This window comes from Rhineura floridana, chromosome 6, assembly GCF_030035675.1.
Source record: "Rhineura floridana isolate rRhiFlo1 chromosome 6, rRhiFlo1.hap2, whole genome shotgun sequence".
NCBI lineage: Eukaryota > Metazoa > Chordata > Lepidosauria > Squamata > Rhineuridae > Rhineura > Rhineura floridana.
Genome location: NC_084485.1, coordinates 2,947,985 through 2,973,311, shown reverse-complemented (window position 1 = coordinate 2,973,311; position 25,327 = coordinate 2,947,985). Strand labels below are relative to the sequence as shown.

Below are 25,327 nucleotides of genomic sequence, written 5' to 3'. Positions count from 1 at the left end.
CAGGTAACAGCCAAAGCACAGAATCTTGCCACCTTGGCTGTCACCTGCCGGTTCCTATCGGAGAGTAAATATTCTAAATAAAATGCGTCAAACTTCCCTGGGATTTTTTTTGAGAATTGGGTTAATAAGATCGAATCTGGAGTCTCGATAAAACGGACAATACAACAATACATGTGCAGCAGTTTCCACACTTCCCATATCATAGGGAGAAAAGTGCTCCTGTACTAAATCCTTGCTCCTTGCTAAATCTCCCTTCTAAAAGTGCAGAAGGTAAGACATTAAGTCTAGCAAGCATGAAAGCTTTTCTGTGTTTCGGAGTCGACAGATTTCTCATATAATTTGTTGTCATAAACTTCGTCGTATAATCTCCATAGTCAGAATAGAGTGCAGTCAAGCTCAAATGGGTTTGTAAATCAATGTCCCTGATTCGCTGGGAGACAGCCTTTTTTGCTTTTTTGCCATAATGGCGGGGATGGAAAACCCCAAGTATGACAATTTCATTGACAATTCTCTTTTCCATCTAGATTGAAAAGTATCTACCAGAGTCAAAGGAGCTAAACCCACTGGGAAGAACGTTAGTTTTAGACAGACGTTTATCTTATATATCAATGTGCGAGTCTCAACAGAGATTTGGCCCACCTCCAACTGCAAAATTATATTAGGGACACATAGCGGAGTACCTAATATTGCTGTTATAAATTTAGTTTGAAGTCTCAAAAGGAGCAAAATTATCAAAAACACATAGCTGGGAACCGTACAGCATCTGGGCTATGATCTTAGCAACAAAATCCTGTAGGGCCGCGGGGATATATTGGCCACCTTTGGTGTAATAGAAGGATAGAAGTGCCTTTGTACTTCTCTGGGCATTCGCAATGGCATTTTTTATTTGAACTTTCCATGAGCCTGTTGAATGAAAGGTTACACCTAAATATCTGTAGAAGGTAACCTGCTCAATCTGATGGTCATTAATCTGCCATCAATGCCTACTTCTCCTCCTATTAAAAATTAGGACCTTAGACTTGTCATAGTTAATTGTCAGTCGTTCATCTTTGCATTATCAGGCTAAAGTGCATAAAAGGCATCTCAGGCCGATTCTTGACAAGGACAGAAGAACCGCATCATCTGCGTAGAGAAGGATTGACACAGGTCTATTTGCCAACTTGGGAGGATGTGAATTTACCTTTGCTAGGGTTTTGATCAATGAATTAATATAAAAGTTAAACAACGTGGGAGCTAAAATGCATCCCTGTTTCACTCCATTAAAAGTGGGAATGGACCTGTTAAGTGACGAACAGGATCCCATTTAACCGTCAAGCGTGTATTTTCACAGAGACTACGCATTAATATAAGGAGCCTCCTATCGATGTTTGTGGCCTCAATTTTTTCCCAAAGTTTGTCTCTTGAAATCGAATCAAACGCAGATTTAAAGTCAATAAAAGCTGCGTGAAGCCCCTCCTTTGTTGATAGAGTATATTTTTCCATAAGATGTCGAAGGACAAGTCCTTGATCAGTTGTGGAGCGACTCGTCCTAAAACCGGCCGGCTTGTCACCGAGTATATTTTCCTGCTGTAGCCAGCTTTCAATTTAGAAATAAGTCTTCTGATTTCACGGGAGGTGACTGGCGGCCACTCAGGGAAACGACGTATGTCTACCTTTAATGACTGGTGACAGCTTGGTCCTGTTGCGTAGATAGTGCTAAAATACAGTTCCCAGGAAGTCACTGGAATATAGCTGTCCATCCATGTTCATTGTTGTTTTCGGGTAGCCCCTCACGACCACCCTCCAAAAGGTTGCGGTGGCATGTGCTCTTGTCGCTTTAATTAAGCTTTGCCAAGCCTCCCTTGTGGCCTGCTTCTTTTTTTACTTTAATTAAAGCTTTGTATCTACTCTTTAACTAGAACCATTCTGGAGGTAGTGCTGACAGAATCTGATCCCCGTATGATTGATATTTCTCAATAACAGATTTTTTTCATATCAATGCATTCATGATGGAACCAGTGTTTGGATTTGCTAACATTTCATCTTGTTGGAATTTTAGTTTTTAAACAATTATGTAAGGAGGAAATCAGTTTCTGAAACAAAATTATCACTGCGCTTGGAGAGTCTGCTGTTAACATAGCTTTGCGATGGCATAGGCTGTCTTCTGAGTACAACCACTCTGTGTGCTCTGTCATATTTGACCACTTTACACATGTGGTTTTTGACTCTGCCTCAGAGTTTAGCAACAGTTCATAATCTGCGCGAATGTTTTGAGATCGGAGTTTCAAGGATAGAACCATGGGTAAACGCTCACTCTCCGTACGCTTGTCCACCTTACAACAAGACACTAGATTTAGTAGATCATATGAAATAATGAAATAATCAATTGTGGAGGCTCCCAGCCCTGAAAGGAATGTGAATTTGCCATTAATGTCACCTTCTGCACTCCCATTTAATATTACTAGGTCCAGTCTGTTAACCATTTGCATTAGACAAGGGTCAGCGTAGTTACAGCCCTTGTCTTTGGACTGTCTAATGGGAACCATATGGGTCTCCTCATGGTTGGGCGGTCATTCATGGAAGTGGGAATACAGTGGAAGATAATTCTGACCTATTCTGGCATTTCAATCGCCTGCCACTATTACAAAGGATTTTGGGTACAAAGCGGCCAGTTTGGTGATATAATCTTCTAATTTGGACCAGTTTTCCTTAATCTGCTGTTTATATCTCTGCGGGGGCAGGTAAACATTTATGATCAGTAGACTGATCGACCCATACTTGATAACCAAGGAGGTTGCAAGGTGGACCAGGGGGGCTGGTGTACTAGTAACCACTCGGATGGCTGTGGACACCAGAACCCCAAGACCTCCCTTAGGGCGACCCCCCCCCAGAACTGGGAACGGCATCAAGGCAATATGCAGCAAAGCTATTTAAAACCAGGCCCTCCTTTGCCCATGTTTCTTGAAGCAATATAATATTGTGCATGTTTATAAAGTCCAAGGAGGTACAATCGGCAGCTCTGCATTGCCAGCCTGCGATGTTCCAGGACAGTAATGTCAGATGATTCTTGGGCTGTTGTGATTTTTGTCACTGGGGATTTTTCTGGGTCTTCACACTTTGTGCAGTTTGGTCTTTGTTCATAAGATCTTTTCTTTGAGGGCACCACCCACCCATGTTCGCTGAGGAAGGGCCCTTCTTTCTCTGTTGTTTCACATTTTTTATGGGGGGCACCTCAACAGTTTCAATTTCATCCTCTAGGTGTTCAATTGCTTCCATACTAGAACTCATCTTGATGACATTTGAATTCATCCAGGGTGCTTGATTTACTACGCAACCAGTAGGGTTGGTTAACTTTGCCGGTGAACCACATACCTCCGCCTCTAAAAATCTCATTTCAAGCCAGGTGGTGGGCTTGTTATTCAGGGTATTTATAGTTGGTGTTGTAATGGTTAGGTCATTCCTAATAGGATTATCCTTTGATAGTAGATTGAGTTCTGCTGTAACTTGAAAACTCGAGGCACGTTTCTGTACCCCTTCAGGTCCTGTGGTAGCTTCATTAGTCCTTTCCGATTTTCAAGCGGTTGCACTAAATCACCATGTACCTTTACTTTATTTGGGCAGCTTTTTAACCGTAGCTGCTTGGCTTCCAAATTTGATTTTAAAAGGTCTAATCTCAACATGATTTCATCTTGGGCCTCTAGGGGCAGTGCACAAGAGGAGTCGAGTAACATTTTTTCTTCATTAGCAAATTCTTTCACCTCAAAGAGGGGTTGCTTTACTGGATGGACCCAAGCATCTCCACGCCCTTCTTGCTCACAGGTGTACAGGCCTACGATTTTGTTAAATGATTCCGTAAGGATATCCAAATTGATTAGATTTTTAGGTTGAATGTGCTCTGCAATGGGAATAGTTTCTGAACTTATTTTACGGTGCGTAATCAGAGCCTGGGGAGGAGCTAGATTCTCAAAAAATCTTAAAATTGAGATATTGCTCTCGGTGAAGACGTCTCTGGAAGCAAGTACAGCATTGACTAGGCCCTGTTCTTTAAAAGTAACCACTGCATGTGCATGGGTGTAGTTGTAAAAAAAATACTCCACATGTTCTATATCAACTAGAGAAAATAGAACTGTCTCCAGGATTTCCAGAAGGTGGGATTTGCTATCATGCTGAATTTGGTTTGGGGTAGTTGTTGAAAACTAACTTTCTGTGATTCAGCACTAAAACCCAATTTTTGTCAGGCTTTATCTGCTTTTGAAGAGGATTTCTTGTCAACAAAATATGTCCCCAAGGGTCTTGTATGTCAGTCCTCCTCATCTGGTCCTGAGATACAAACTGCTGTGGGGAGGAGCCAAAGTTAGTTTCAAAAGGAAACTTGTCATTGGTTTCCACAAGTTCCTTACTCTTGACTCTCTCCCTGATATTTTGTTCAACTTTCTGTTTAGGGCTTTCCCTGATATTTTGTTTTTTGGTTGGGGCTTTTCTCTAATAGTTTAAAGAGTTTTCCAAAGTCCATTTTCTTATAATGCATTGGCTTTGTATTTTTAATATTTTTGCTCTTTTTAAAGTTATTTACCCCCTTCTTTAAAATATTAGGTCTTTTTATGGTCGACTTTCTCCTGCGTGCTTTTCCGTTCGATGCTGTTTGTCTGTTTGCATTTTGTGATTGCACATATCGCACAAATCCTTTATCAGGCTTTCCCCTCCACTCTTCATCCTTTTATGTGTTTCCTCCAGAGCTGTCAAGAGACTGTCACTCACAGATAGAAAGGATTTTATATGGTCAATCTCTTTCATCAGTAAATAAATCCAACCCTCAATTAGTAAGCAGTACGCTAATGCTAGGAGCCTCCGAACCAAGATGGGAGAACTGGAGTGCTTGGTCTTAGAGGAGAGCATTGATATAGTGAGCATAACGGAGACCTGGTGGAATGGAGAAAACCAGTGGGATACGGTTATCCCTGGATATAAACTATATCGGAAGGACAGGGAAGGACGTATTGGTGGCGGAGTCGCTCTATACATGAAAGAAGGCATTGAATCCAGCAAGTTTGAAACCCCAAAAGAGGCGGACTCCTCCAAAGAATCGTTGTGGGTGGCGATACCATGCCCCAGGAGGGACTTAATACTGGGAACGATCTATCGTTCCCCTGATCAAAATGCTCAGGGAGACCTTGAGATGAGATATGAAATTGAGGAAGCATCCAAACCAGGAAATGTGGTACTAATGGGTGACTTCAACTACCCGGACATAGACTGGCCGCATATGTGTTCCAGTCATGACAAAGAAGCAAAATTTCTAGATATTCTAAATGACTATTCCCTACACCAGTTGGTCATGGAACCGACCAGAGGGACGGCAACCCTGGACTTAATCCTTAGTGGGGACCGGGACCCGGTGCAAGATGTAAGTGTTGTTGAACCGATTGGGAGCAGTGACCACAGTGGTATTAAATTAAACATACATGTAACTGGCCAATTGCCAAGAAAATCCAACACGGTCACATTTGACTTCAAAAGAGGAAACTTCACAAAAATGAGGGGATTGGTAAAAAGAAAGCTGAAAAACAAAGTCCAGAGGGTCACATCACGTGAAAATGCTTGGAAGTTGTTTAAAAACACCATATTAGAAGCTCAACTGGAGTGCATACCGCAGATCAGAAAAGGTACCACAAGGCCAAGAAGATGCCAGCATGGTTAATGAGCAAAGTCAAGGAAGCTCTTAGAGGCAAAAAGTCTTCCTTCAAAAAATGGAAGTCTTGTCCGAATGAAGAAAATAAAAAAGAACACAAACTCTGGCAAAAGAAATGCAAGAAGACAATAAGGGATGCTAAAAAAGAATTTGAGGAGCACATTGCTAAGAACATAAAAACCAACAACAAAAAATTCTATAAATACATTCAAAGCAGGAGACCATCTAGGGAGGTGATTGGACCCTTGGATGATAAGGGAGTCAAAGGAGTACTAAAGAACGATAAGGAGATTGCGGAGAAGCTAAATGAATTCTTTGCATCTGTCTTCACAGTGGAAGATATAGGGCAGATCCCTGAACCTGAACTAACATTTGCAGGAAGGGATTCTGAGGAACTGAGACAAATAGTGGTAACGAGAGAGGAAGTTCTAGGCTTAATGGACAATATAAAAACTGACAAATCACCGGGCCCGGATGGCATCCACCCGAGAGTTCTCAAAGAACTCAAATGTGAAATTGCTGATCTGCTAACTAAAATATGTAACTTGTCCCTCGGGTCCTCCTCCGTGCCTGAGGACTGGAAAGTGGCAAATGTAACACCAATCTTCAAAAAGGGATCCAGAGGGGATCCCAGAAATTACAGGCCAGTTAGCTTAACTTCTGTCCCTGGAAAACTGGTAGAGAGTATTATTAAAGCTAGATTAACTAAGCACATAGAAGAACAAGCTTTGCTGAAGCAGAGCCAGCATGGCTTCTGCAAGGGAAAGTCCTGTCTCAGTAACCTATTAGAATTCTTCGAGAGTGTCAACATGCATATAGATAGAGGTGATCCAGTGGACATAGTGTACTTAGACTTTCAAAAAGCGTTTGACAAGGTACCTCACCAAAGACTTCTGAGGAAGCTTAGCAGTCATGGAATAAGAGGAGAGGTCCTCTTGTGGATAAGGAATTGGTTAAGAAGCAGAAAGCAGAGAGTAGGAATAAATGGACAGTTCTCCCAATGGAGGGCTGTAGAAAGTGGAGTCCCTCAAGGATCGGTATTGGGACCTGTACTTTTCAACTTGTTCATTAATGACCTAGAATTAGGAGTGAGCAGTGAATTGGCCAAGTTTGCTGACGACACTAAATTGTTCAGGGTTGTTAAAACAAAAAGGGATTGCGAAGAGCTCCAAAAAGACCTCTCCAAACTGAGTGAATGGGCGGAAAAATGGCAAATGCAATTCAATATAAATAAGTGTAAAATTATGCATATTGGAGCAAAAAATCTTAATTTCACATATACGCTCATGGGGTCTGAACTGGCGGTGACCGACCAGGAGAGAGACCTCGGGGTTGCAGTGGACAGCACGATGAAAATGTCGACCCAGTGTGCGGCAGCTGTGAAAAAGGCAAATTCCATGCTAGGGATAATTAGGAAAGGTATTGAAAATAAAACAGCCGCTATCATAATGCCGTTGTATAAATCTATGGTGCGGCCGCATTTGGAATACCATGTAAAGTTCTGGTCGCCTCATCTCAAAAAGGATATTATAGAGTTGGAAAAGGTTCAGAAGAGGGCAACCAGAATGATCAAGGGGATGGAGCGACTCCCTTATGAGGAAAGGTTGCAGCATTTGGGGCTTTTTAGTTTAGAGAAAAGACGGGTCAGAGGAGACATGATAGAAGTGTATAAAATTATGCATGGCATTGAGAAAGTGGATAGAGAAAAGTTCTTCTCCCTCTCTCATAATACTAGAACTCGTGGACATTCAAAGAAGCTGAATGTTGGAAGATTCAGGACAGACAAAAGGAAGTACTTCTTTACTCAGCGCATAGTGAAACTATGGAATTTGCTCCCACAAGATGCAGTAATGGCCACCAGCTTGGATGGCTTTAAAAAAAGATTGGACAAATTCATGGAGGACAGGGCTATCAATGGCTACTAGCCATGATGGCTGTGCTGTGCCACCCTAGTCAGAGGCAGCATGCTTCTGAAAACCAGTTGCCGGAAGCCTCAGGAGGGGAGAGTGTTCTTGCACTCTGGTCCTGCTTGCGGGCTTCCCCCAGGCACCTGGTTGGCCACTGTGAGAACAGGATGCTGGACTAGATGGGCCACTGGCCTGATCCAGCAGGCTCTTCTTGTGTTCTTATGTTCTTATTTTGTGGTCACTCGCTTTGGGTTGAACAATCTTTTTTATTTGTCTTATCCTCATTGATGGCCAGCTCCTCAAGTTGCTTAGAGATTAAATCGTTAAATTGGTCATTTAACTGATTGTTCTTTGCAAATGTCTGAGTTAACCCTGTAGATGAGTTGTGCTCAGCAAGAGCCAGCTCAGCTGCTAAGGTGGCACAGGTTAAGGTTCCACTGTAATCTTGGGTGTTTCATAGAATCATAGAATCATAGAATAGTAGAGTTGGAAGGGGCCTACAAGGCCATCGAGTCCAACCCTCTGCTCCATTGCAGTCTAGAATCCACTCTGAGATGGAACTTGGGGTATACAAGGGCCTATGATCAGGCTCTTTTATAAGTTCACTATTCCTTAAAAAATGAGTTATTTTTGCCTGTTTTGTTTCTTTGTTTGTTTAAAGGGGCGCACCCTTTGAGGGGAACAATGCCCTGAGACCTGTAGCCTTTTCTGGTTATCACCATATCTTTTAATGTAAATTCTGACTCTGGCTTCCCAAGGTGAAAGTTTGAGCTGTTTAAACAGTTTTCAATAATGTAAATGCAAGTGCCCCAATTTACGCAGTTCACTGCTCTCTGGAGCACCTGCAGGGGCCCCTTATCTCTTGTTTCTCTTCTCCACTTCTGGTCAGTTCACTATGTTTGTATAAACTGCGTTTAAAAATTATACTTTAAAATAAGTGGGAAAAGCGGGAAACACAAACATATGTGCTCTTCTAATCAGCCACTTATCAGGACGTGTAGTAAAAAGCAGATATATGTGGAGCTCCAATCAAACACTCCTACTCAGGCGCCATCTCCCCCGGCTCTCCAACCTGATCAACACACATGGCAAGGCATACCCTTGGTCTGGCCTTTGTTACAGAGCATTGTCCACCAGTTGCCGGAAGCCTCAGGAGGGGCGAGTGTTCTTGCACTCGGGTCCTGCTTGCGGGCTTCCCCCAGGCACCTGGTTGGCCACTGTGAGAACAGGATGCTGGACTAGATGGGCCACTGGCCTGATCCAGCAGGCTCTTCTTATGTTCTTCTTATGTTCTTATGTCCAGTTATGGGAGGATTATTACTCCTTTGTCACAGAGTGATCATTTCCTGGTTGAATTTGGACTCCAAGTGTGGGGACCATTAAGATGTCCACCCCCAGACATCCAAATCAGCCCTAGAAATTTACCCAAGAGTATTGTGTTGCCTGGGAAGGCGGTGTTGTGTCTGAGGCTGTTTCTTTCTACAAGTCTTCAAGGTGAACAGGAGATTGATACGTCCAGAAAGACAAACAGCATTTGCTGGGAAGAGAAAAAGCTCCTTAGTCTCTTCTTAACTCAGTTCTTCTCAGAAGCTGCTGCCTGTTTTTGAGTTCTCGTTACACTCCAGTTCACCCCTCGGTTGTCAGGAGTTCCCCACCAGCTGCAATTCATACACACTGATGTAGGAATGGCCCAATCAAAAAGGTGGCTGAAACATGTAGGCAGGGGACTTTCCATCTTGGTTGCTCAATCAACCCCTGTGTTGGTGAAAGCATCTGTAACAGCTTTCTTGTTATCCGGAGCTCTCTGATAGACCCAAATGGAAAGGCGAATTTTTGAGATATGTGCAAGGGGGGGGAGGATAAAAATGAAGCCCACATTAAATATCTGGATCAGGGGTGGCCATTTCAGCCAAGGGACACACTGAGGGTTTGCCAAGCTAAGTTCAAAGCACTGGTTTTAGTGTGCAAAGCCCTGTGCAGCTTGGGACCAGGATACCTGAAAGACTATCTCACCTCAATAAGTGCCCTGCAGGTGAGAGCCCTCTGCAGATGCCATCTTATCAGGAGGTCCGTTCTGCACAACATAGGAAATGGACCTTTAGTGTGGTGGCACCTACCCTGTGGAATTCCCTCCTCTTAAATATTAGGCAGCAGCCATCTCTGTTATCTTTTCGGCACCTGCTGAAGATATAATAATAATAATAATAATAAAATTTTATCTGCTCTTTCAACAAGCCTTTGAAGTGGAGACCTTATCCCAGTCTCCACCTTCGCTGGAATTGCTTTGAAGATGTCTTTTAAGATGTTTTGTTTTTAATATGTCTGAAAGATGCTTTTAGTGTTTAAAAGCAGGGAAGGGAGGCAGAAAGGGTGGCAAGAATTAATTGTCTGGAGAGGTAACTGTGGACCTAGGTGGCATTTCAGCTGGGAATGAGGATGAAGAGATTAGGCCATTCAGAAAAGGAGAATCTTAAAGAAGGATTTGATGGGGGAGAGAGAGAATTAGCACTAGGTAGGAAGATGCCTTTACTGAGTCCCATCTAGCTCCGTATTGCCAACACTGACTGCCAGCAGCTCTCCACCTGGGGATGCTGTCGGGGATTGAACCTGGGACCTTCTGCATGCACAGCAGATGCTCTCCCACTGAGCTACAGCCCCTCTCTTAGTATAGATCCCTGGTCAGCAACTAACAAACCCTGAAGAAGCAGGCTCTTTAGCATCACTCACTGACTGGCTCCTGCTGGAGCCAAGAGGCAGGCAAGAAGGAGTCAAGATGTTTGCCTTTGCGGGATGGGGGAGAAATTCAGTCTAGTTTGCATGTATTGCAAACCTACCTAATTCCCACTTCCCAAAACGATTTGCAAAGTGAAAACCAGAGCTCGGAAAAGTTACTTTTTTGAACTACAACTCCCATCAGCCCAATCCAGTGGCCATGCTGGCTGGGGCTGATGGGAGCTGAAGTTCAAAAAAGTAACTTTTCCAAGCTCTGGAAAATACAGCTATCATTGCAAATTTGCATTTCCCCAAATTTTGCTATGCAGTTTCCAACCCCATAATTGTTCTTCCCTGTCCCTTTTCCCTCATGTGTCGTGCATCTTACATTGTTAGCCTAAGAGCAGTTATTTAACTTTTGTAAATTGTAGTTTGTAAATTGTATTATTCTATTGATGTATTTTATATTGTATTTTTATATTTGTGGGTTTTTTGTAAGCCGCCTGGAGGGCCTTTGGCCAAAAGGCGGGGTATAAATAATAATAATAATAATAATAATAATAATAATAATAATAATAATAATGATGATGATGATGATGATGATGATGATGATGATGATGATGATGATGATAATGCATTGAAAATGTGTATAGGGGAAAGTCTGCAAAAAAGAAACACACATATTAGTAAAATAACCTATTATTTTGTATTAGGAAAATCTGCTTGTAAAATGTGTTTATTAAACAAAATTGCATACACAAATGTGTGTATTAGAAAAAATGTACACTAAAATGCTTTTTGTGAGGACTTTTTTATAATTGCAAATTAAGCATGGAGATCTGAATTTAGGAACAGAAAAATGAGGAACCGGAGGAGCAAAAGCTGATACTTTCATCCTTCCCGAGTCTCCTGAGGAAGCACCCGAGGGGCAGAATAGCAGGCGGGCTCAGGTCAGGTTCAGATGGGGGGGGGGCCTGCGCACGCATGCACACACACACACACACACATATATCTGTAGACAAGCCTATGTAACTGCTCACATTTTTTGATCAGCCAGTCATTTTAATGATCATTCTTTTTTAAAAAAATGTTTTTATGGTGTTTCATATTTTATTGCATATATTGTTATATGCCACCATGTTATATTGTGTGACTTGGTGGCAGGTAAATACTTTTATAAATAAATGATATTGCAGTCAGAAGCTCTTTCCCCCCTGCAGGACAGAAGAGCCTGTGAAGGAGTCAGTCCCACTGATGTAAAGAAGCAGAAGCACATGGTCCCTCAGATGAACAAGGTCCTGGAATGGAATCACTGGGCACATCCGGCCACCTGGAGATAAGGCAAGTTGCTTTATGCAGTGGAGGAAGGTGGGGAAGATGGGGGGCAGCTTCAGACCATGTTGCATTTTGCCCTCAAAGGTGGCCAGTGCCAAAATCCATCCCATCATGCTGACGCCGGGTGGTGCATTAAATTAATCAGGCCTTAAAACTGCTGCCTGAAATGAAATGAAAGGCACTCCATGTCAGAAGCGCAGGATCCGAAACACAGCTGGGTGGACCTTGCTCTTTCTTTCCCCATCTGAAAGGCCTCATCCTGCAACTTCCCATACCAGCCTTTCTCAAGCTGGTGCCCTCCATATGATTTGGACTAAAACTCCCATCAGCCCCAGGCTAAGGCTGATGGGAGTTGTAGTCCAAAACATATGGAGGGCACCAACTTGGCAAAGGCTGCTCCAGAGATAGTCAAGGAATTTTTTTTTCTAAGGCTGTGGCCAGACTCTGTTTTTCTTGGCTCCTTTCTTACTCCAGGGGAGGGTGAATTTTGAAAAACTTCATCTGCTTATACATATTGGGTGGCTGGGTGGAATTGCCAGAGAAGAGGGTTGGGACTTGCCCCCTGTAAATGCCACAAAAGACCCCCAGTTGTGTGCATGGGTGTCAGTGGTAATGCCAGCCTGCCCCCTTGGGAGTGCATGTGGCCAAATCAGCCAGCCAGAGGGGGCTGTTTCTCCAATGTGAAACATCCCCACATGCCGCTTGGCCCAGTGTGCCACTGTTTACTGTGACAATGCAAACCCCACTCATTCATTTTCAAGTTTAAAAAGTGCAGAGCTAATCTTTCCTGGAAATGCTTTTGCACGTCTCTCTCCTTATCTTTTAATGTTTTTTCTTCCTCCCCTGCTTCACTTTCCTTACATGACAGCCAGACATCCACCCAACCGAGGGGGTGTGTGCTCTGGATGACTATATAAGTGGACACTGCACTGGGGAGGTAAGCTAGCAGCTCCTCCTTGCACATGCAGAGCTGAGCTGGCAGCAACCAGACAGGAGGAGGGAGAGAGAGAGACCAGGGAGGAAAATTCAAGGGACTCCTGTGCGGGGCAGCATGGCAGAAGGTAAAAAAAACGCAGAGGGACACATGAAAGAATAGACAGCTCTGTGGGGACACTGGCAGATTCTCCATAGTGTCTTTCTCTGAACGCTTTTGCCTGCTTGTAACATGAGCGTTGCAAAGGGAGACCCACACTGATTGCGTGTGTGTGTGTGTGTGTGTGTGTGTACTGTGTACTAATTCCACATGAAACCCAGAAGGCAGACAAGCATGTTCCATGTTGATTCACCAACTCTATTAATGGCAACTCTTGCTTTAAAACAACCTTGTGCCAATAAAGTGCACTTGCTTTGTCTTTTAACCTAAGCTGGCCAACAGGCTATGAAAAATGTTGTTTGTCGTTAGTTTTTTAAAAAATGAGAAATTGTTGGTTAAAAAGCAGGGTGAAACAAACTAAAACAATCATGCAGGGGAGATGATTAGTATTTGGAGAGCAATTAAATCATTGGTAGCCATTTTTATACTGAAACTATCTTTAATAATTTGTGCTTTTAAGTAAAGCAAGAAAGCAAAAAAGTACAAAAAATCCAAAGAAGGAAATGTTGAAAGAAATACTTGGAGCATTCCAACAGGACTCACAGGCAGCTGCTATAAAATTATGTGTATATATATGACAGAGTTCCTGCACACCCGATTTATAACAGTTACTATCCAATGGGATGTTCTCCCACACAAAGCCCACTGTAATGAAATTCCTCTGTTTCATCCCTGCACTGGCCAAGGAAACAAACCTAATTTCTCTATTTATAGCTTTGGGTTGTTCTTTACAAAGTGCATCATCTCCTCCGTGGAGTCAGAGCCCGATGTCATGCAGGTCAACACAAAGATTTGCTTTAGCAAGAAAAATGTTCAAGAATTCCTTCTGCAGTTCTTCGTTTCTTTTAATCTTCTCCATCACTCTTCTCTGAACCCCAGTTCTTAGTTCCTCCAGGTCCTTGTTAACAAGAAAGGAATTGATGGTTTTCTCTGAAGATAATGGATACATAAGACCCAGCACCCTTTTGCTTGAGGATGGATTCTCTTGACTGTTTTTGTTCAGACCAGTTTTATCTTCATTTGAGGTCTGCTAAGCAATGAAGTAAAGATAGGTTTTGCAAAAGTACCATTTCCTGGATCAAAGCAAAGCACTTAGCTGTTCTTCAGGCAAATGAAAACAGGCTTTGCAAAACCTGAGCTGCTAGCCTATACACCTCAGCCTCTTGCAAGACCTCAGCTCCTTTGTAAGTGCTTTAAGATAAAATTTACTAAGCATGAGGTGATGGATAGCTCTGATCTAAAGTGTTGTAGAGGAGATTTACAAGACCATCTCTCCTTCCCAAGCAAATAAATATGAGGGCTTTTTCTGAGTGTTGGACTAGGACTGGGGAGAGCCAGATGCAAACCCAGCTCAGCCATGAAGCTCACTGGGGTGACCTTGGTCAATCACCCTCACTCAGCCTAACTTATCTCACAGGGTGGAGTCCTCATGAATAGCACCAGAGATCCCATTTGAGCCAAACCTGTCTGCCCTCTTCCACTTAGGAAGTTAGGGTAGCTGTCCCCCACCACGACCCCTCTACTTTACGGATGTGCATTGATAAAACACTGCAAAAAAAGGCATCTTATTTAATTTATTTATATCACGCCCTTCCACCCAGCAGGAGCCCAGGGCAGCAAATAAAAGCACTAAAAACACATTAAAACATCATAAAAACAGACTTTAAAATACATTAAAACAAAACATCTTTAAAAACATTTTAAAAGAGCTTTGAAGACATCTTTAAAAAAGGTTAAAAACATATTGGTTTTTTTAAAAGGTTTAAAACATATTAAAAAGCATTTCCAACACAGACACAGACTTGATGTGATTGCATGTGTTTTAGAATGTTTTTATTAAACTGTGACTGTGTTTCAGAACCTTTTTAGAATGCTTCTCTTTATGCCGCTTTTCTTTATGTTACTGCTAGATTGTTTCAGATTGCTAGATTGTTTCCTGTCCTGGGCTCCTTTGGAGGATATAAATTGTTGTTGTTGTTATCATCATCATCATTATTATTATTATTATTATTATTATGAATAATAACAATAATTTATATCACTTCTACACTCTTTTTATTTGGTGTGTTACTGATGAGCCCATTCTCTCTCAACATCAGTGCTTAAGAGTCTTGATGCAAGTGTCATACATGTGCCATTGGACCAAGCTTCCTTTCTTGCAGTGTGTAATCAGTGTGTGTGTGTGCATGCGCACTCGCTGGTGATGTGGGGGAGACAAAAATGGAAAGGTAGCTGTGGCAAACTGTGCATGTGCAATGTCCTCTACAAATTTAGAAGTGCGGCGGGAGGGATGACAAAATGGCAGATCCCTAATGCATTTGGTTCTGGTTTGCTGCAAAATCTTGGGGAATTCAGATGTGGATTATTTTGGAAACATCCCTACTCTCATGGCCCATTCATCTCTTTTCCTGCATGAAATAGTTGCACTCATATTTATAACTGCCGGTCGCTGAAGATTTACGAGAGCCCAAGCAGTGCTGCCAAACTGTTTGCTGCACAAAGACAACGGCGGATGTTGTTCCTTGGGTTTGGGGGCCCTCCGTTGGCACCAGCCTTGTTTCCACCCGTGTGAGTGCTGCCACGGCCATCCGTAGGCAAAGCAGCCTCCAGGCAGGGCTTCCAACTGCTCTGTTTCTGGCGCATCCTGGTTCGCTTTCTCCAAGCTGTCAACAACAGGGAGGAAATAGTAAAACCACACTGAGTAGTTACCTCATTCTTTTGAGGCCCGCTTGAGGCAGTGTCAGAAGTTCAAAAGTGTGGCTGACTTGGAAAGGAGAAACCTTTGACTGGAGGGGTTCATTGTCAGTCCTTTTCTCAACAGCTGCTTTCACCAACCTACTGCCTCCAGATGTGCAGTGGTGTGCAGCCTGCTCTAAATCCCTCTTGACCTTCTCGAGTATGAAGTTCAGCAGAGAGGGCTGTCTTGGTGGTTCCCCAGTTGCGGTCTGCCAGGGGCCATCATAAATGTTTACTTATTTAAGGCATATATATATACGCCGCTTAATAACTAGCATTTCTAAGTGTTAATATCGGTGTTGCCCTGCTCCCAGGCATTTGTCAGATTATGATGATTTGCTGGATGATGTTTTGCTGTTGTTTCACAGGGTCTGTTCTATGGATTGTGTATGGGATTGTTATTATTAGGTTTTATTTGTATACACGGACAATTGTTTTTAAAAAACAAATGACTAAGGTACCAAATATAGATAAAATTATGTATGGTTTTATTGTACTGTATCATTCTTTCTCTTTTTCTTCTTGATGTTATGTTATGCTTTATAGATTTAAAGCTTTGTAAGTCAAGAGACTTTTTAAGTAGCAACCGACTCATATGTTGGAGAAATGATGTTCCGAACTACAACTCCCATCAGCCCCAACCAATACAGCAGGCTGCTCAAGCTGCACATACCAGGCTCCTTCGTTTGCCTCTCTGGTGGTGTCGAATTATGACTTACTCTGTTCCCAGAGTGGACTGTCCTGCCTGACTAATGGAGCACATTCTTGTCATGACAATATTTGTCAAGAGAAAAAGTAGCATCTCCTTGCAGGACAAAGGTGCAAATAGACCAGTAAACAGTAACTCTGGGAGATTCCTCTCCCGCCATTTAGGGCTAGCTCATTTTTCCACAGTCACCATAGTTGAGTTGAGTGTGTGAAGGTGCCATCACAGATTAATCAACAGAGATAGAGCTATTGCACGGAATACTAATGAGCCTTTGCACATTTTCCATTCATGCCAGTGGAAGGTTCCTCAGGAGTTATGCCTGGAAGGGGGAAAATGAGCTCATTATTCAATAGCTACAGTACAGGTATTTAGTAGGTGCCTCTTCTGTCATTCTGTCATGGAGGAAAAGGCTATCAGTGACTACTAGCTGTGATGACCCTGCTCTGCCTCCACTGTCGGACGCAGCGTGCTTTGATAATGGAAACCGCAGGAAGGCAGACTGCTCTTGCACTGAACTCCTGCTTGGGGGCTTCCCAGAAGAGGCATCTGGCTGGCCACTGTGAGAACGGGATGCTGGACTAGATGGGCCCCTTTTGGCCTGACCCAACAGGCTCTTCTCATGGTCTTATGTATTAAAGATGGACAGTTGGAGGAATTGCCCTCAGCTGTTTTCCCACTGTTTAGCCACGATGCCACAAACTGACCGAGGAGTTTTGACTAAAATAAATAAAAGAACGACCCTTGGAGTTGCAAAGGATTTGGTTAGCGTACTCTCTTTGGCAGGAGATTTCAGGGCAGAACACGCCATCAATTGTAATGTAATGCAGTCACTCTGTTGGTGCTTGCCTTTAAAGCTCTAAATATCTATATATTTATTATTTGATTTATATCCCGCCCTTCCTCCCAGCTGGAGCCCAGGATGGCAATAAATAGCTTGGGATAGAGGTCCCTCTTTTCTAGGATCAGCACCTGCTACCCTTTGCCATGTGTGTTCCCTGTCTGAGGTGAAGTAGGAAGAGGGCTTTATCAGCGGTGGCCCCCTGGCTGGGGGTGTCATCCCCAAGGAGGCCCACCTGGCACCACCATGCCTTTATTTATTTATTTATTTATTTATTTATTAAATTTATACCCCACCTTATGGCCAAAAGGCTCTCAAGGTAGCTTACAAAAAAAACATGAACATAACAATACATCAATAGAACACAATACATCAATAAAATAATACAATTCTCAAAATTAAATAACAAATAACATTATTAAAAGCAAATGATTGAGCAAGTGTTACCTTAAATGCTTGTATATACATGTCCACAAGCCAAGAACAAGAATAACCCTGGCAACTGTTATCTTCGTTATCAGTCCAATTACTTCTCATTTCCACAGTCAGCTGGGTTCTTCCTTTTCAGACATTCAAATTCTTCAGTCCCCCAGGAATAAACGAGACAGGCTATGATGGAAGGAGGGGCCACCCGGAAGACCACCATGTCTTTCCTATAGGCACCAGACAAAACCCTTCTTATGGGTGCAGGCTGTTGTTGTAAGGGTTGTTGATGGCTCTTTGATCTGCTGTCTTTTAACTGTGGTTTTTTAACTTTGGAAACTGACCTGTAAAGCCAGAACCAATTCTGGTGAAGAGCACTATTAAAATTTAAAAACTAAATAGATAACATAAAGCATGCATTGCCACCAGGCCTGGTTTTAAAAGAGGATGTGACACATTTATGGACGAGGAAAGAGAAGAGGAGGGGGAGAGGGTCTGTCAAGAGCCATTCGTCATGGGACCTCTTTCATGGCTATTAGCTTTTTGGAACCTCCAAGACAGGACTGTTTTCTAATTCTTCTGTTCTTAAGTCCTTATTATTTTATTGCACATTTTGATGATGATGCAAACTGGGAATGAAACCCTATAAAATGCCCCAGCTGCAGGAGAATTGTGCATCCAAGTATCGCGACGGTACTTAAATTCCTGGAACATGAGCAAGGAAGCTGGAGCCATTAAACTTCGCTTTGTTCCTTTTTCCAAAGGAAGGTGAAGAGGTGATGCGAGTGTGGTTCATGTTAGAAAGGAAACACCTAGATGAAGAATAACAAACCCGGGTGATCAATGCTTGAAACAGACCGCCAGTGAGAGGGGGCAGGTTCTTTTCAGAAGAGGCCCTCCCCTTCTCCTGACACCAATGCTGCCGTGGCGAAGTGGATTCTGACAGGCTTGAACTTAGAATGAGAGGAAGTTTCCTGGCCAAAAATATAAGTTGTTTCCCCCACACACAACGTGAAATGCACCTAAAGGTTAGGCCACATACACACCCCTGTGGTTTCTCCACTGAGAGTTCCTTTAAGAAAATGTGGGGGAAATGCACACATGCTCATGTGCTCAATTGGCTGACCACACTCTCAGTGCTGGGCCACAGAAGAGCAGAACGACAGAAATGGGAGACTCCTCCTGGCAGGGCCGGTTCCAAAGGGTGGCCAGGTGGGGCACTGGCCAAGGGCCCCTGGGGCTACAGGGGCCTCTCTGCTCCCCTTCCACGATTCGCGGCAGGATCGCTGCCACGGATTGCACGGTGAGAGCTTTGTGGCTCCGCCATTCCCTTGCTTAACCTACCTTGTTCTGTAGTTGCGCATGCAGCACTGCCCTTAATAAAGATGGTGGCTGAGGTTTCCCTAAGGGGCTGAAGCCTCTGCCGCCATCTTGGCTGATGGCACACATGCGTGCTGCGTGCGTGCATCCATGCCATGAGCCAAGATGGCGGCAGAGGCTTCAGCCCCTTAGGGAAACCTCAGCGGTCATCTTTGTTAAGGGCAGGGCTGTGTGTGCAGCCAGAGAACAGCTGAGAAAGGTAGGTTAAGCAAGGGAATGGCGGGGTGTGCGATGCGTGGCAGCGATTCTGCCACAAATCATGGAAGGGGAGCGCCAGGGCCTGTGGCAGACTTGTGCCCAAGGGCCCCGGCATGTCTGGGGCCGGCCCTGGCTCCAGTCTGGAAATCACCTCTGAATTGTGGGCATGACAGGCAGGTGTTTGTGCAACCTTCCCTCAAGCAGTTCTAGGCATGCTGATTTCACAGCCTTCCTTACCAGCCCATACCAGCCCCCCCATCCCATTACTCTTATCAACTAGGTAGCAAGCTATTCCCTCAGCTGGTTTGACTCCAATGTGCACCCTTCTAGGGATGGGTGAGAAATTTGATTCAGTTCACATTTCAAGCCAAATTTATGAAATTTGCACTTTCCAATACAATATAAGAACCAAAAGACAGCTATTCTTTGAAATTTGCACTTATTAGAATTTTGCAATGCAGTTCACCAACAACAATGTTTACAAAAATACATATGTTAGGGAAAAGTGGGCATAAAAATGAATATATAAGTGATTTATTTGTTTGTTCGTTTGTTGTACTTATATACCGCCCCATAGACAAAGCTCTCTGCGCAGTTTACAGTAACTAAGTTAAAATAATATACAAAAATGCAATATATGACAAGAAATTGCTTGCAGAAATGTGTTAATTAGTCAAAACTGCCTACAAAACTATGTTTATTAGTTGAAATTTGCACTACAATGCTGGAAAATTTTCATGAGGATTTTTTTTAAAGAAATAAATGGCAAACCGAATATAAGACTGGAAAAATGAGAAACCTGAGAGAAGCAAAATTGACAGAACTTTCCATCCCTACACCCTTCCCTATAATGTAAAGACAATCTTTGTATTAGAGAGAACATCAGTCACTTTTCCACTCCGTGCATTCACGGGCAAATGTGTGAACAAACAGTTATGCTGTTGACATCTTTTCAGACATTTGTAGATAGTTATTCTCCTCTTCTCCAGGGCATAATTTATCATCCCTGTATCCTGCATAGGTTAATATAGTAGAACCTCACTATAACACGGCTCGTTGTACTGCAGATTCGGATATACCACTGGTGTGATGATGTCCTCGAGTACAATACTGTGCACAGCACTGAATTCTTCATTATAATGCAGAACCCCTATAATACAGGTGCATCCTTTGTCCCTCCCCTATCACATTATAACGAGGTTCTTTTGCAGGGCCAGGGCCAAAGAGAGGCCAGGTTGGGCCCTGGCTGAGGGCCCCTGGGGCTACAGGGCCCCCTAAGGGCCCCCTTAATAGGTTGGGGGAGGAATAGCACTCCCCTTCCGCACTCTGCCGTGGATCACAGGAAAGGAGGTTCCAAGCCACTCGCCCATTCGCTGGCTCCATGTACCTGTCTCTCCTGTCTTTTGCAGCTGGGTGTGCTGAATGCACAGGGCTGCCATTAACCAAGATGGTGGCTGAGGTTTCCCTAGGGTGCTGATGCCCTTGCCACCATCTTGGTTGATGGCAGGGATGCACACATGCAGCAAGCATGCATGCCATCAACCAAGATGGTGGCAGAGGCTTCAGCCCCTTAGGGAAACCTTGGCCACCATCTTGGTTAATGGCAGCCCTGAGCGCGCAGCCGCAAAAGACAGGAGAGACAGATAGGTGGGATGTGCATGTGTGTGTGTGTGTGTGCCAGGGCCTGGGGCAGGCTAGTGCCGAAGGGCCCTGGCATGCCTGGCACCAGCCCTGTTCTTCTGTATTGGGATAGCTGTGGCCATTGTAAAAGCAAAAGTATAGTTGCTTTTAGAAATGAAGGCTTCTAATGTTATCTTCTGATTCTTTAGCACCTGCAATAATTGGGCTATTTTCCTGGCAGCTTGGAAGGTAGGTCAAAGAACGGTCAATGTACCATTGGCTTAGCTCATAGCCCACCCGGTACCTTATCTGAGGGGCTAACGAGCTTGCATTGCCAGGGAGTGGTCTGATGTGCTGCCAGGAAGAGTAGCTCCAAGATGTCAAGATGACCTGCTTGTTAGTAGTGGTAATTAGCGCAATGCCTTATCACTTGGATTTTGCAAAAATAAGATAATCAATCAAATGCTATGATGCTTCAAACATTATTGCAATGCTTGTAAATGCTATATAAGCACCCTTGATACCCAGTTTGGGTGTTCAGGCTGGTCAACGGTTTGTGCAGGACCTTGCAGTCTGATCCACTGGGTACGCGCACTGTAAGTTGCTCAATAAACTCTCCTTGTAAGCAAACCTGAATCTGTCTTATTGTCTCCTCGGTATCTCTGAAACCTGAAAGCCCACAGTTGGGGCAATACAATAGCTTTTTAGAAACAGATGGAGGGAGGAACTTCTTCCCTCACACATCTGGTTGTATCATTTATATAAATATGAAAAATAAATAATAGGGCTAATGCAACCCCATTTCTCACTCTTTTACAGCAAGGGTAGAGACCCAATGGCCCTCCTCCAGATGTTGCTGTACTCCAACCCATCAGCCCCAGCCACTACGGCTGATGGCCAGGGCCAGGGGTGATGATGGAAGGTGCAGTCCAGCAACATCTGGAGGGCCACAGGTTCCTCACCCCTACTGTAGAGAATGGGATTTCATTGGTTAGGTTTCTGCTATGGCTGGGGATGTACGAATATGAGAATTAAACCATTATGTGGCGGCACCTGCCCTGTGGAATTCCCCACCCTTAAATATTAGGCAGGCGCCATCTCTGTAATCTTTTCGGCGCCTATTGAAGACCTTCCTCTTTCAACAAGCCTTTTAAGTAGAGACCTTATCCCAGTCTGCTTCTGTGACTGAATTGTTTTTTAATATGCTTTTAAACCTTTTTTTAACCAATGTGTTTTTTAACCTTTTTTTAAAGATGTCTTGAAAGCTTTTTTAAAAAAAATGTTTTTAAAGGTGTTTTGTTTTAATGTATTTTAAAGTCTGTTTTTATGATGTTTTAAAGTGCTTTTAGTGCTTTTGTTTACTGTCCTGGGCTTCTGCTGGGAGGAAGGGTGGGATATAAATCAAATAATAAATAAATAAATAAATAATGCTGGGAGTAGGGGACCAAAGTTGCTTCCTCCCCTCCCCTCATAGAATCACAGAACCATAGAGTTGGAAGGGGTCTCTAAGGCCATCTAGTCCAACTCCCTGCGCAATGCAAGAATCCAAATCAAAGCATTCCTGACAGATGGCTGTGCAGCTGCCTCTTGACTGCCTCCAGTGTTGGAGAGCCCACTACCTCTCTAGGTAATTGGTTCCATTGTCGTTCAGCCAAAATCTGGCTTTCTGTAACTTGAGCCCATTATTCTGTGTCCTGCACTCTGGGATGATCGAGAAGAGATCCTCGCCCTCCTCTGTGTGGCAACCTTTCAAGTCTTTCAACCTCCAGAGAGTCCACTTCATTTCCACATACAATGCAATGAGCATGATCTCTGATGCTTTAATATGGAGGTAGAAGATTACAGACGTTAGGTTAGTTGTGCTGTCTCCCTGCTTTCATCACATGAATGGACAACTAGAACTCTAGATAAATTTCATCCTGAGATACACTGGCTGTAGGTAGGCCTCAACAGGACCTTTAGCCTCTCAAAAGAGGAGGACTATCTATAATCTCCGTAGCATGTGGACTATCTTGGTATGTGTGTGGGTGCTGTATGGTGCAAGGGAGTTGCTGCATTTTCAGGAGAGAAATAATCTCTCCATTCTCCAAGTGATCCAAGAGTTTTCATGGCAGAGGCACTCCAGGGACTACTTTGGCCATTTTTATGCTATCACAGTTTCCCTGCAGAAAAGTTTCTTAATTCTTTTTTGGCTTTGCAGATCTCCAGTTAGAGACATGGGACCTGGAATGCGAGCGCAACAATCGGGACCACCGGACATCTGAAACAGGCAGCCAGCAGCTCATCGTACGCAGGGGGCAGCCCTTCACCATTACTCTGTACTTTACTGGGAGGGCCTATGAGGAAGGAGTGGACAAGCTCACATTCTACGTTGAGACAGGTGAGTGCCCCTGGACACTTCTGAATCAGCTGTCTCCTACTTGGTGCCCGCCAGACATTGCTGGAGTACAATTCCCATCATTCCTCACCACTGGCCAAGGGAGTTGGGGTTAACAGAAGCTGGAGTCCAACACCATCTGGACGGCACTAGGATGAGGGAGGCTGCTCCAAATCAGTGATAACCGAGCTAAGTCAGCAGTGTTATGCAGACACAGATGTGCTTAAGCCTATTGACTTCAGTAGGTTCAGCCCATTGAACTGTGCATAGGACTAAGCTGGGCATTTTATGAATATTTGAAAAGTGACTCTAAAGTAAGTAAGTAAGCAAGTAAGTGAATGTGTGTGCGTGTGTGTTGCAAGTCTGAATCTGAGCCCCATCCCAGTCTGCCATTTGCTCAACCTTCAGTGGTGTAAACCAGGACTGCTCCCTTCTGCCTTGGCTGTTTTCCCCAGAGAAATTGCTCTTTGGATAGTCCACCAATGTGGTTCAAGGAACAATGGTGAAATGGTTTTAAATGCGGATCCAGCTGTGTAGAAGGGCTCAGTACCATCTGAAATAATGCTAATACTAGTCTAAAACTATAATAATAATAATAATAATAACAATAACAATAACAATAATACAGTAGGGCCCCACTCATACAGCGGGTTACATTCCGGACCCCTGCCGAAAAGCAAAAACCGCCGAAAAGTGGAACTCATTGAATAGAATGGTCCGATGCCCGAAAACCACTGTAAAAGCGGAACAAGTGCCGTATGAGTGGGGCTTTAGTCTAATTGCGTCTAATTGAGACCGTCGCATTTGCAGATCACCGTAAAGCGAAGCGCTGTAAAGCCGGGTCCTACTGTAATAATAATAATAATAAACTGTTATGGATGTTGGTTGATCACAAGGCTGATGGTTTGCTCACAGTCCAGGATAATTTTTTGATGTTTCAGCAATGGGAGCGAATGACAGGAATTATGTTCCTGAAAGCTGGAAATTTCTCTCCAGCTGTTGGAATGTAATCTCCAGCAGAGTCTGGGTAAACAACTCCCGTCCAGTTAGTTGGAAAAGGACAAAGAAACACTTTGGAGCCAGTTAAGAGGCACAGAGGTCACAACTACACCATTTACTTCACAGCACTCTTATACCACTTTAACAGTCACGGCTTCCCCCAAGGAATTCTGAGTGCTGAGAGTTTTTAGTATAACCTTAATAAACTACACTTCCCAGGGTTCTTTTTTTTTGCGGGGGGGATGTGGTATAAGAGTGGTCTGGATGTTGCTGCCGAACAGGAGGAAGGAGGGCAGGTGACCTGGCTCCCTCCAGGGAAAGCTTCCCCCAGGTCCGCTTTAGGGACAGGCAAGAAATTCAATCCACACTTTCCAAAACAATATGGGAACCGAAACACAGCCATCCTTTGAAATTCTCAGTTAATCGAATTTTGCAGTGCAATTCACCAAACAAACAATGTTTGCAAAAATGCGCATGTCAGGGGCAAGTGTGCATAGAAGTGAATGTATGAGTAAAAGTAACATGCAAAAACAATCTATGGCAGGGAATTGCTTGCAGAAATGTGTACATATAGTCAAAACTGCCTACAAAAATGTGATTATTAGGATAAATTTGCACTAAAACGCTGGAGAATATTCATGAGGATTTTTTTAAAAAAAATGACAAAATGCTGCAGAAATGTGGAGAACTGAATATATGACTGGAAAAATGAGACACGGGGAGAACCAAGATGGACAGATCCTTCCATCCCTCATCGGCTTACTAGTGAAGGTGCAAGCCCTAGGGCCCATAGGCGGCAGCAAGGGATGCTGAGGCCTGGAGTTCATATACTATTTCGTAGCCCTCTTCTGCCTCAGTCTACTCCAGCAACAGAACCCACACAGCAAAGAGCAGGGTGCACAGTTAGAGGGCTTGAAGTTAGAGAAAGAGCAGCTCTTGTCCTACCTTGCCCATGCCACCCCAGCTGTCCATCTCCAGTTCCCCCCCTCGCCCTAAAGGAGTGTCTCTTACCTCAATTGCTCCTCCACTCACAACCTCCCCCAACACAGCACCATACTGCACAACCAGAGCACGTGCGTCTGCAGAAATACCTGCTTCCTCTACAAGCCCCCATTTGTTTCTTTTTACAGCACCTCTCAGGTCACCGGCCCAAAATGTATTTCCAGCGCCCCTTTGCAAAATTCCATGAGGCTGACTCCCTTTTTCCCAGCAGGATCTCCTAAGCCCATCAACAACGGCAGCAGACCCTGGCGACAGAGCACCATGTCCTTTCCCTCATTGTCCTCGGCAGAATGATGTGAATAACAGAAATTTGGCAGAAATATCAGAAAA

At 43.8% G+C, this 25,327-nt stretch overlaps 1 protein-coding gene across 1 annotated transcript in view; it reads left to right on the top strand.

Annotated features, from left to right (window-relative positions):
• Positions 1 to 12,550: 12,550 nt before the first annotated feature.
• Positions 12,551 to 25,327, top strand: part of TGM2 (transglutaminase 2) — a 73,715-nt gene continuing 60,938 nt past the window's right edge. The window contains exons 1-2 of the mRNA XM_061630765.1: positions 12,551 to 12,683; positions 22,820 to 22,999. Of these exons, the coding sequence (XP_061486749.1) occupies positions 12,674 to 12,683; positions 22,820 to 22,999 (190 nt within the window). The 5' untranslated portion in view covers positions 12,551 to 12,673. The remainder of the gene's footprint in view (positions 12,684 to 22,819; positions 23,000 to 25,327) is intronic.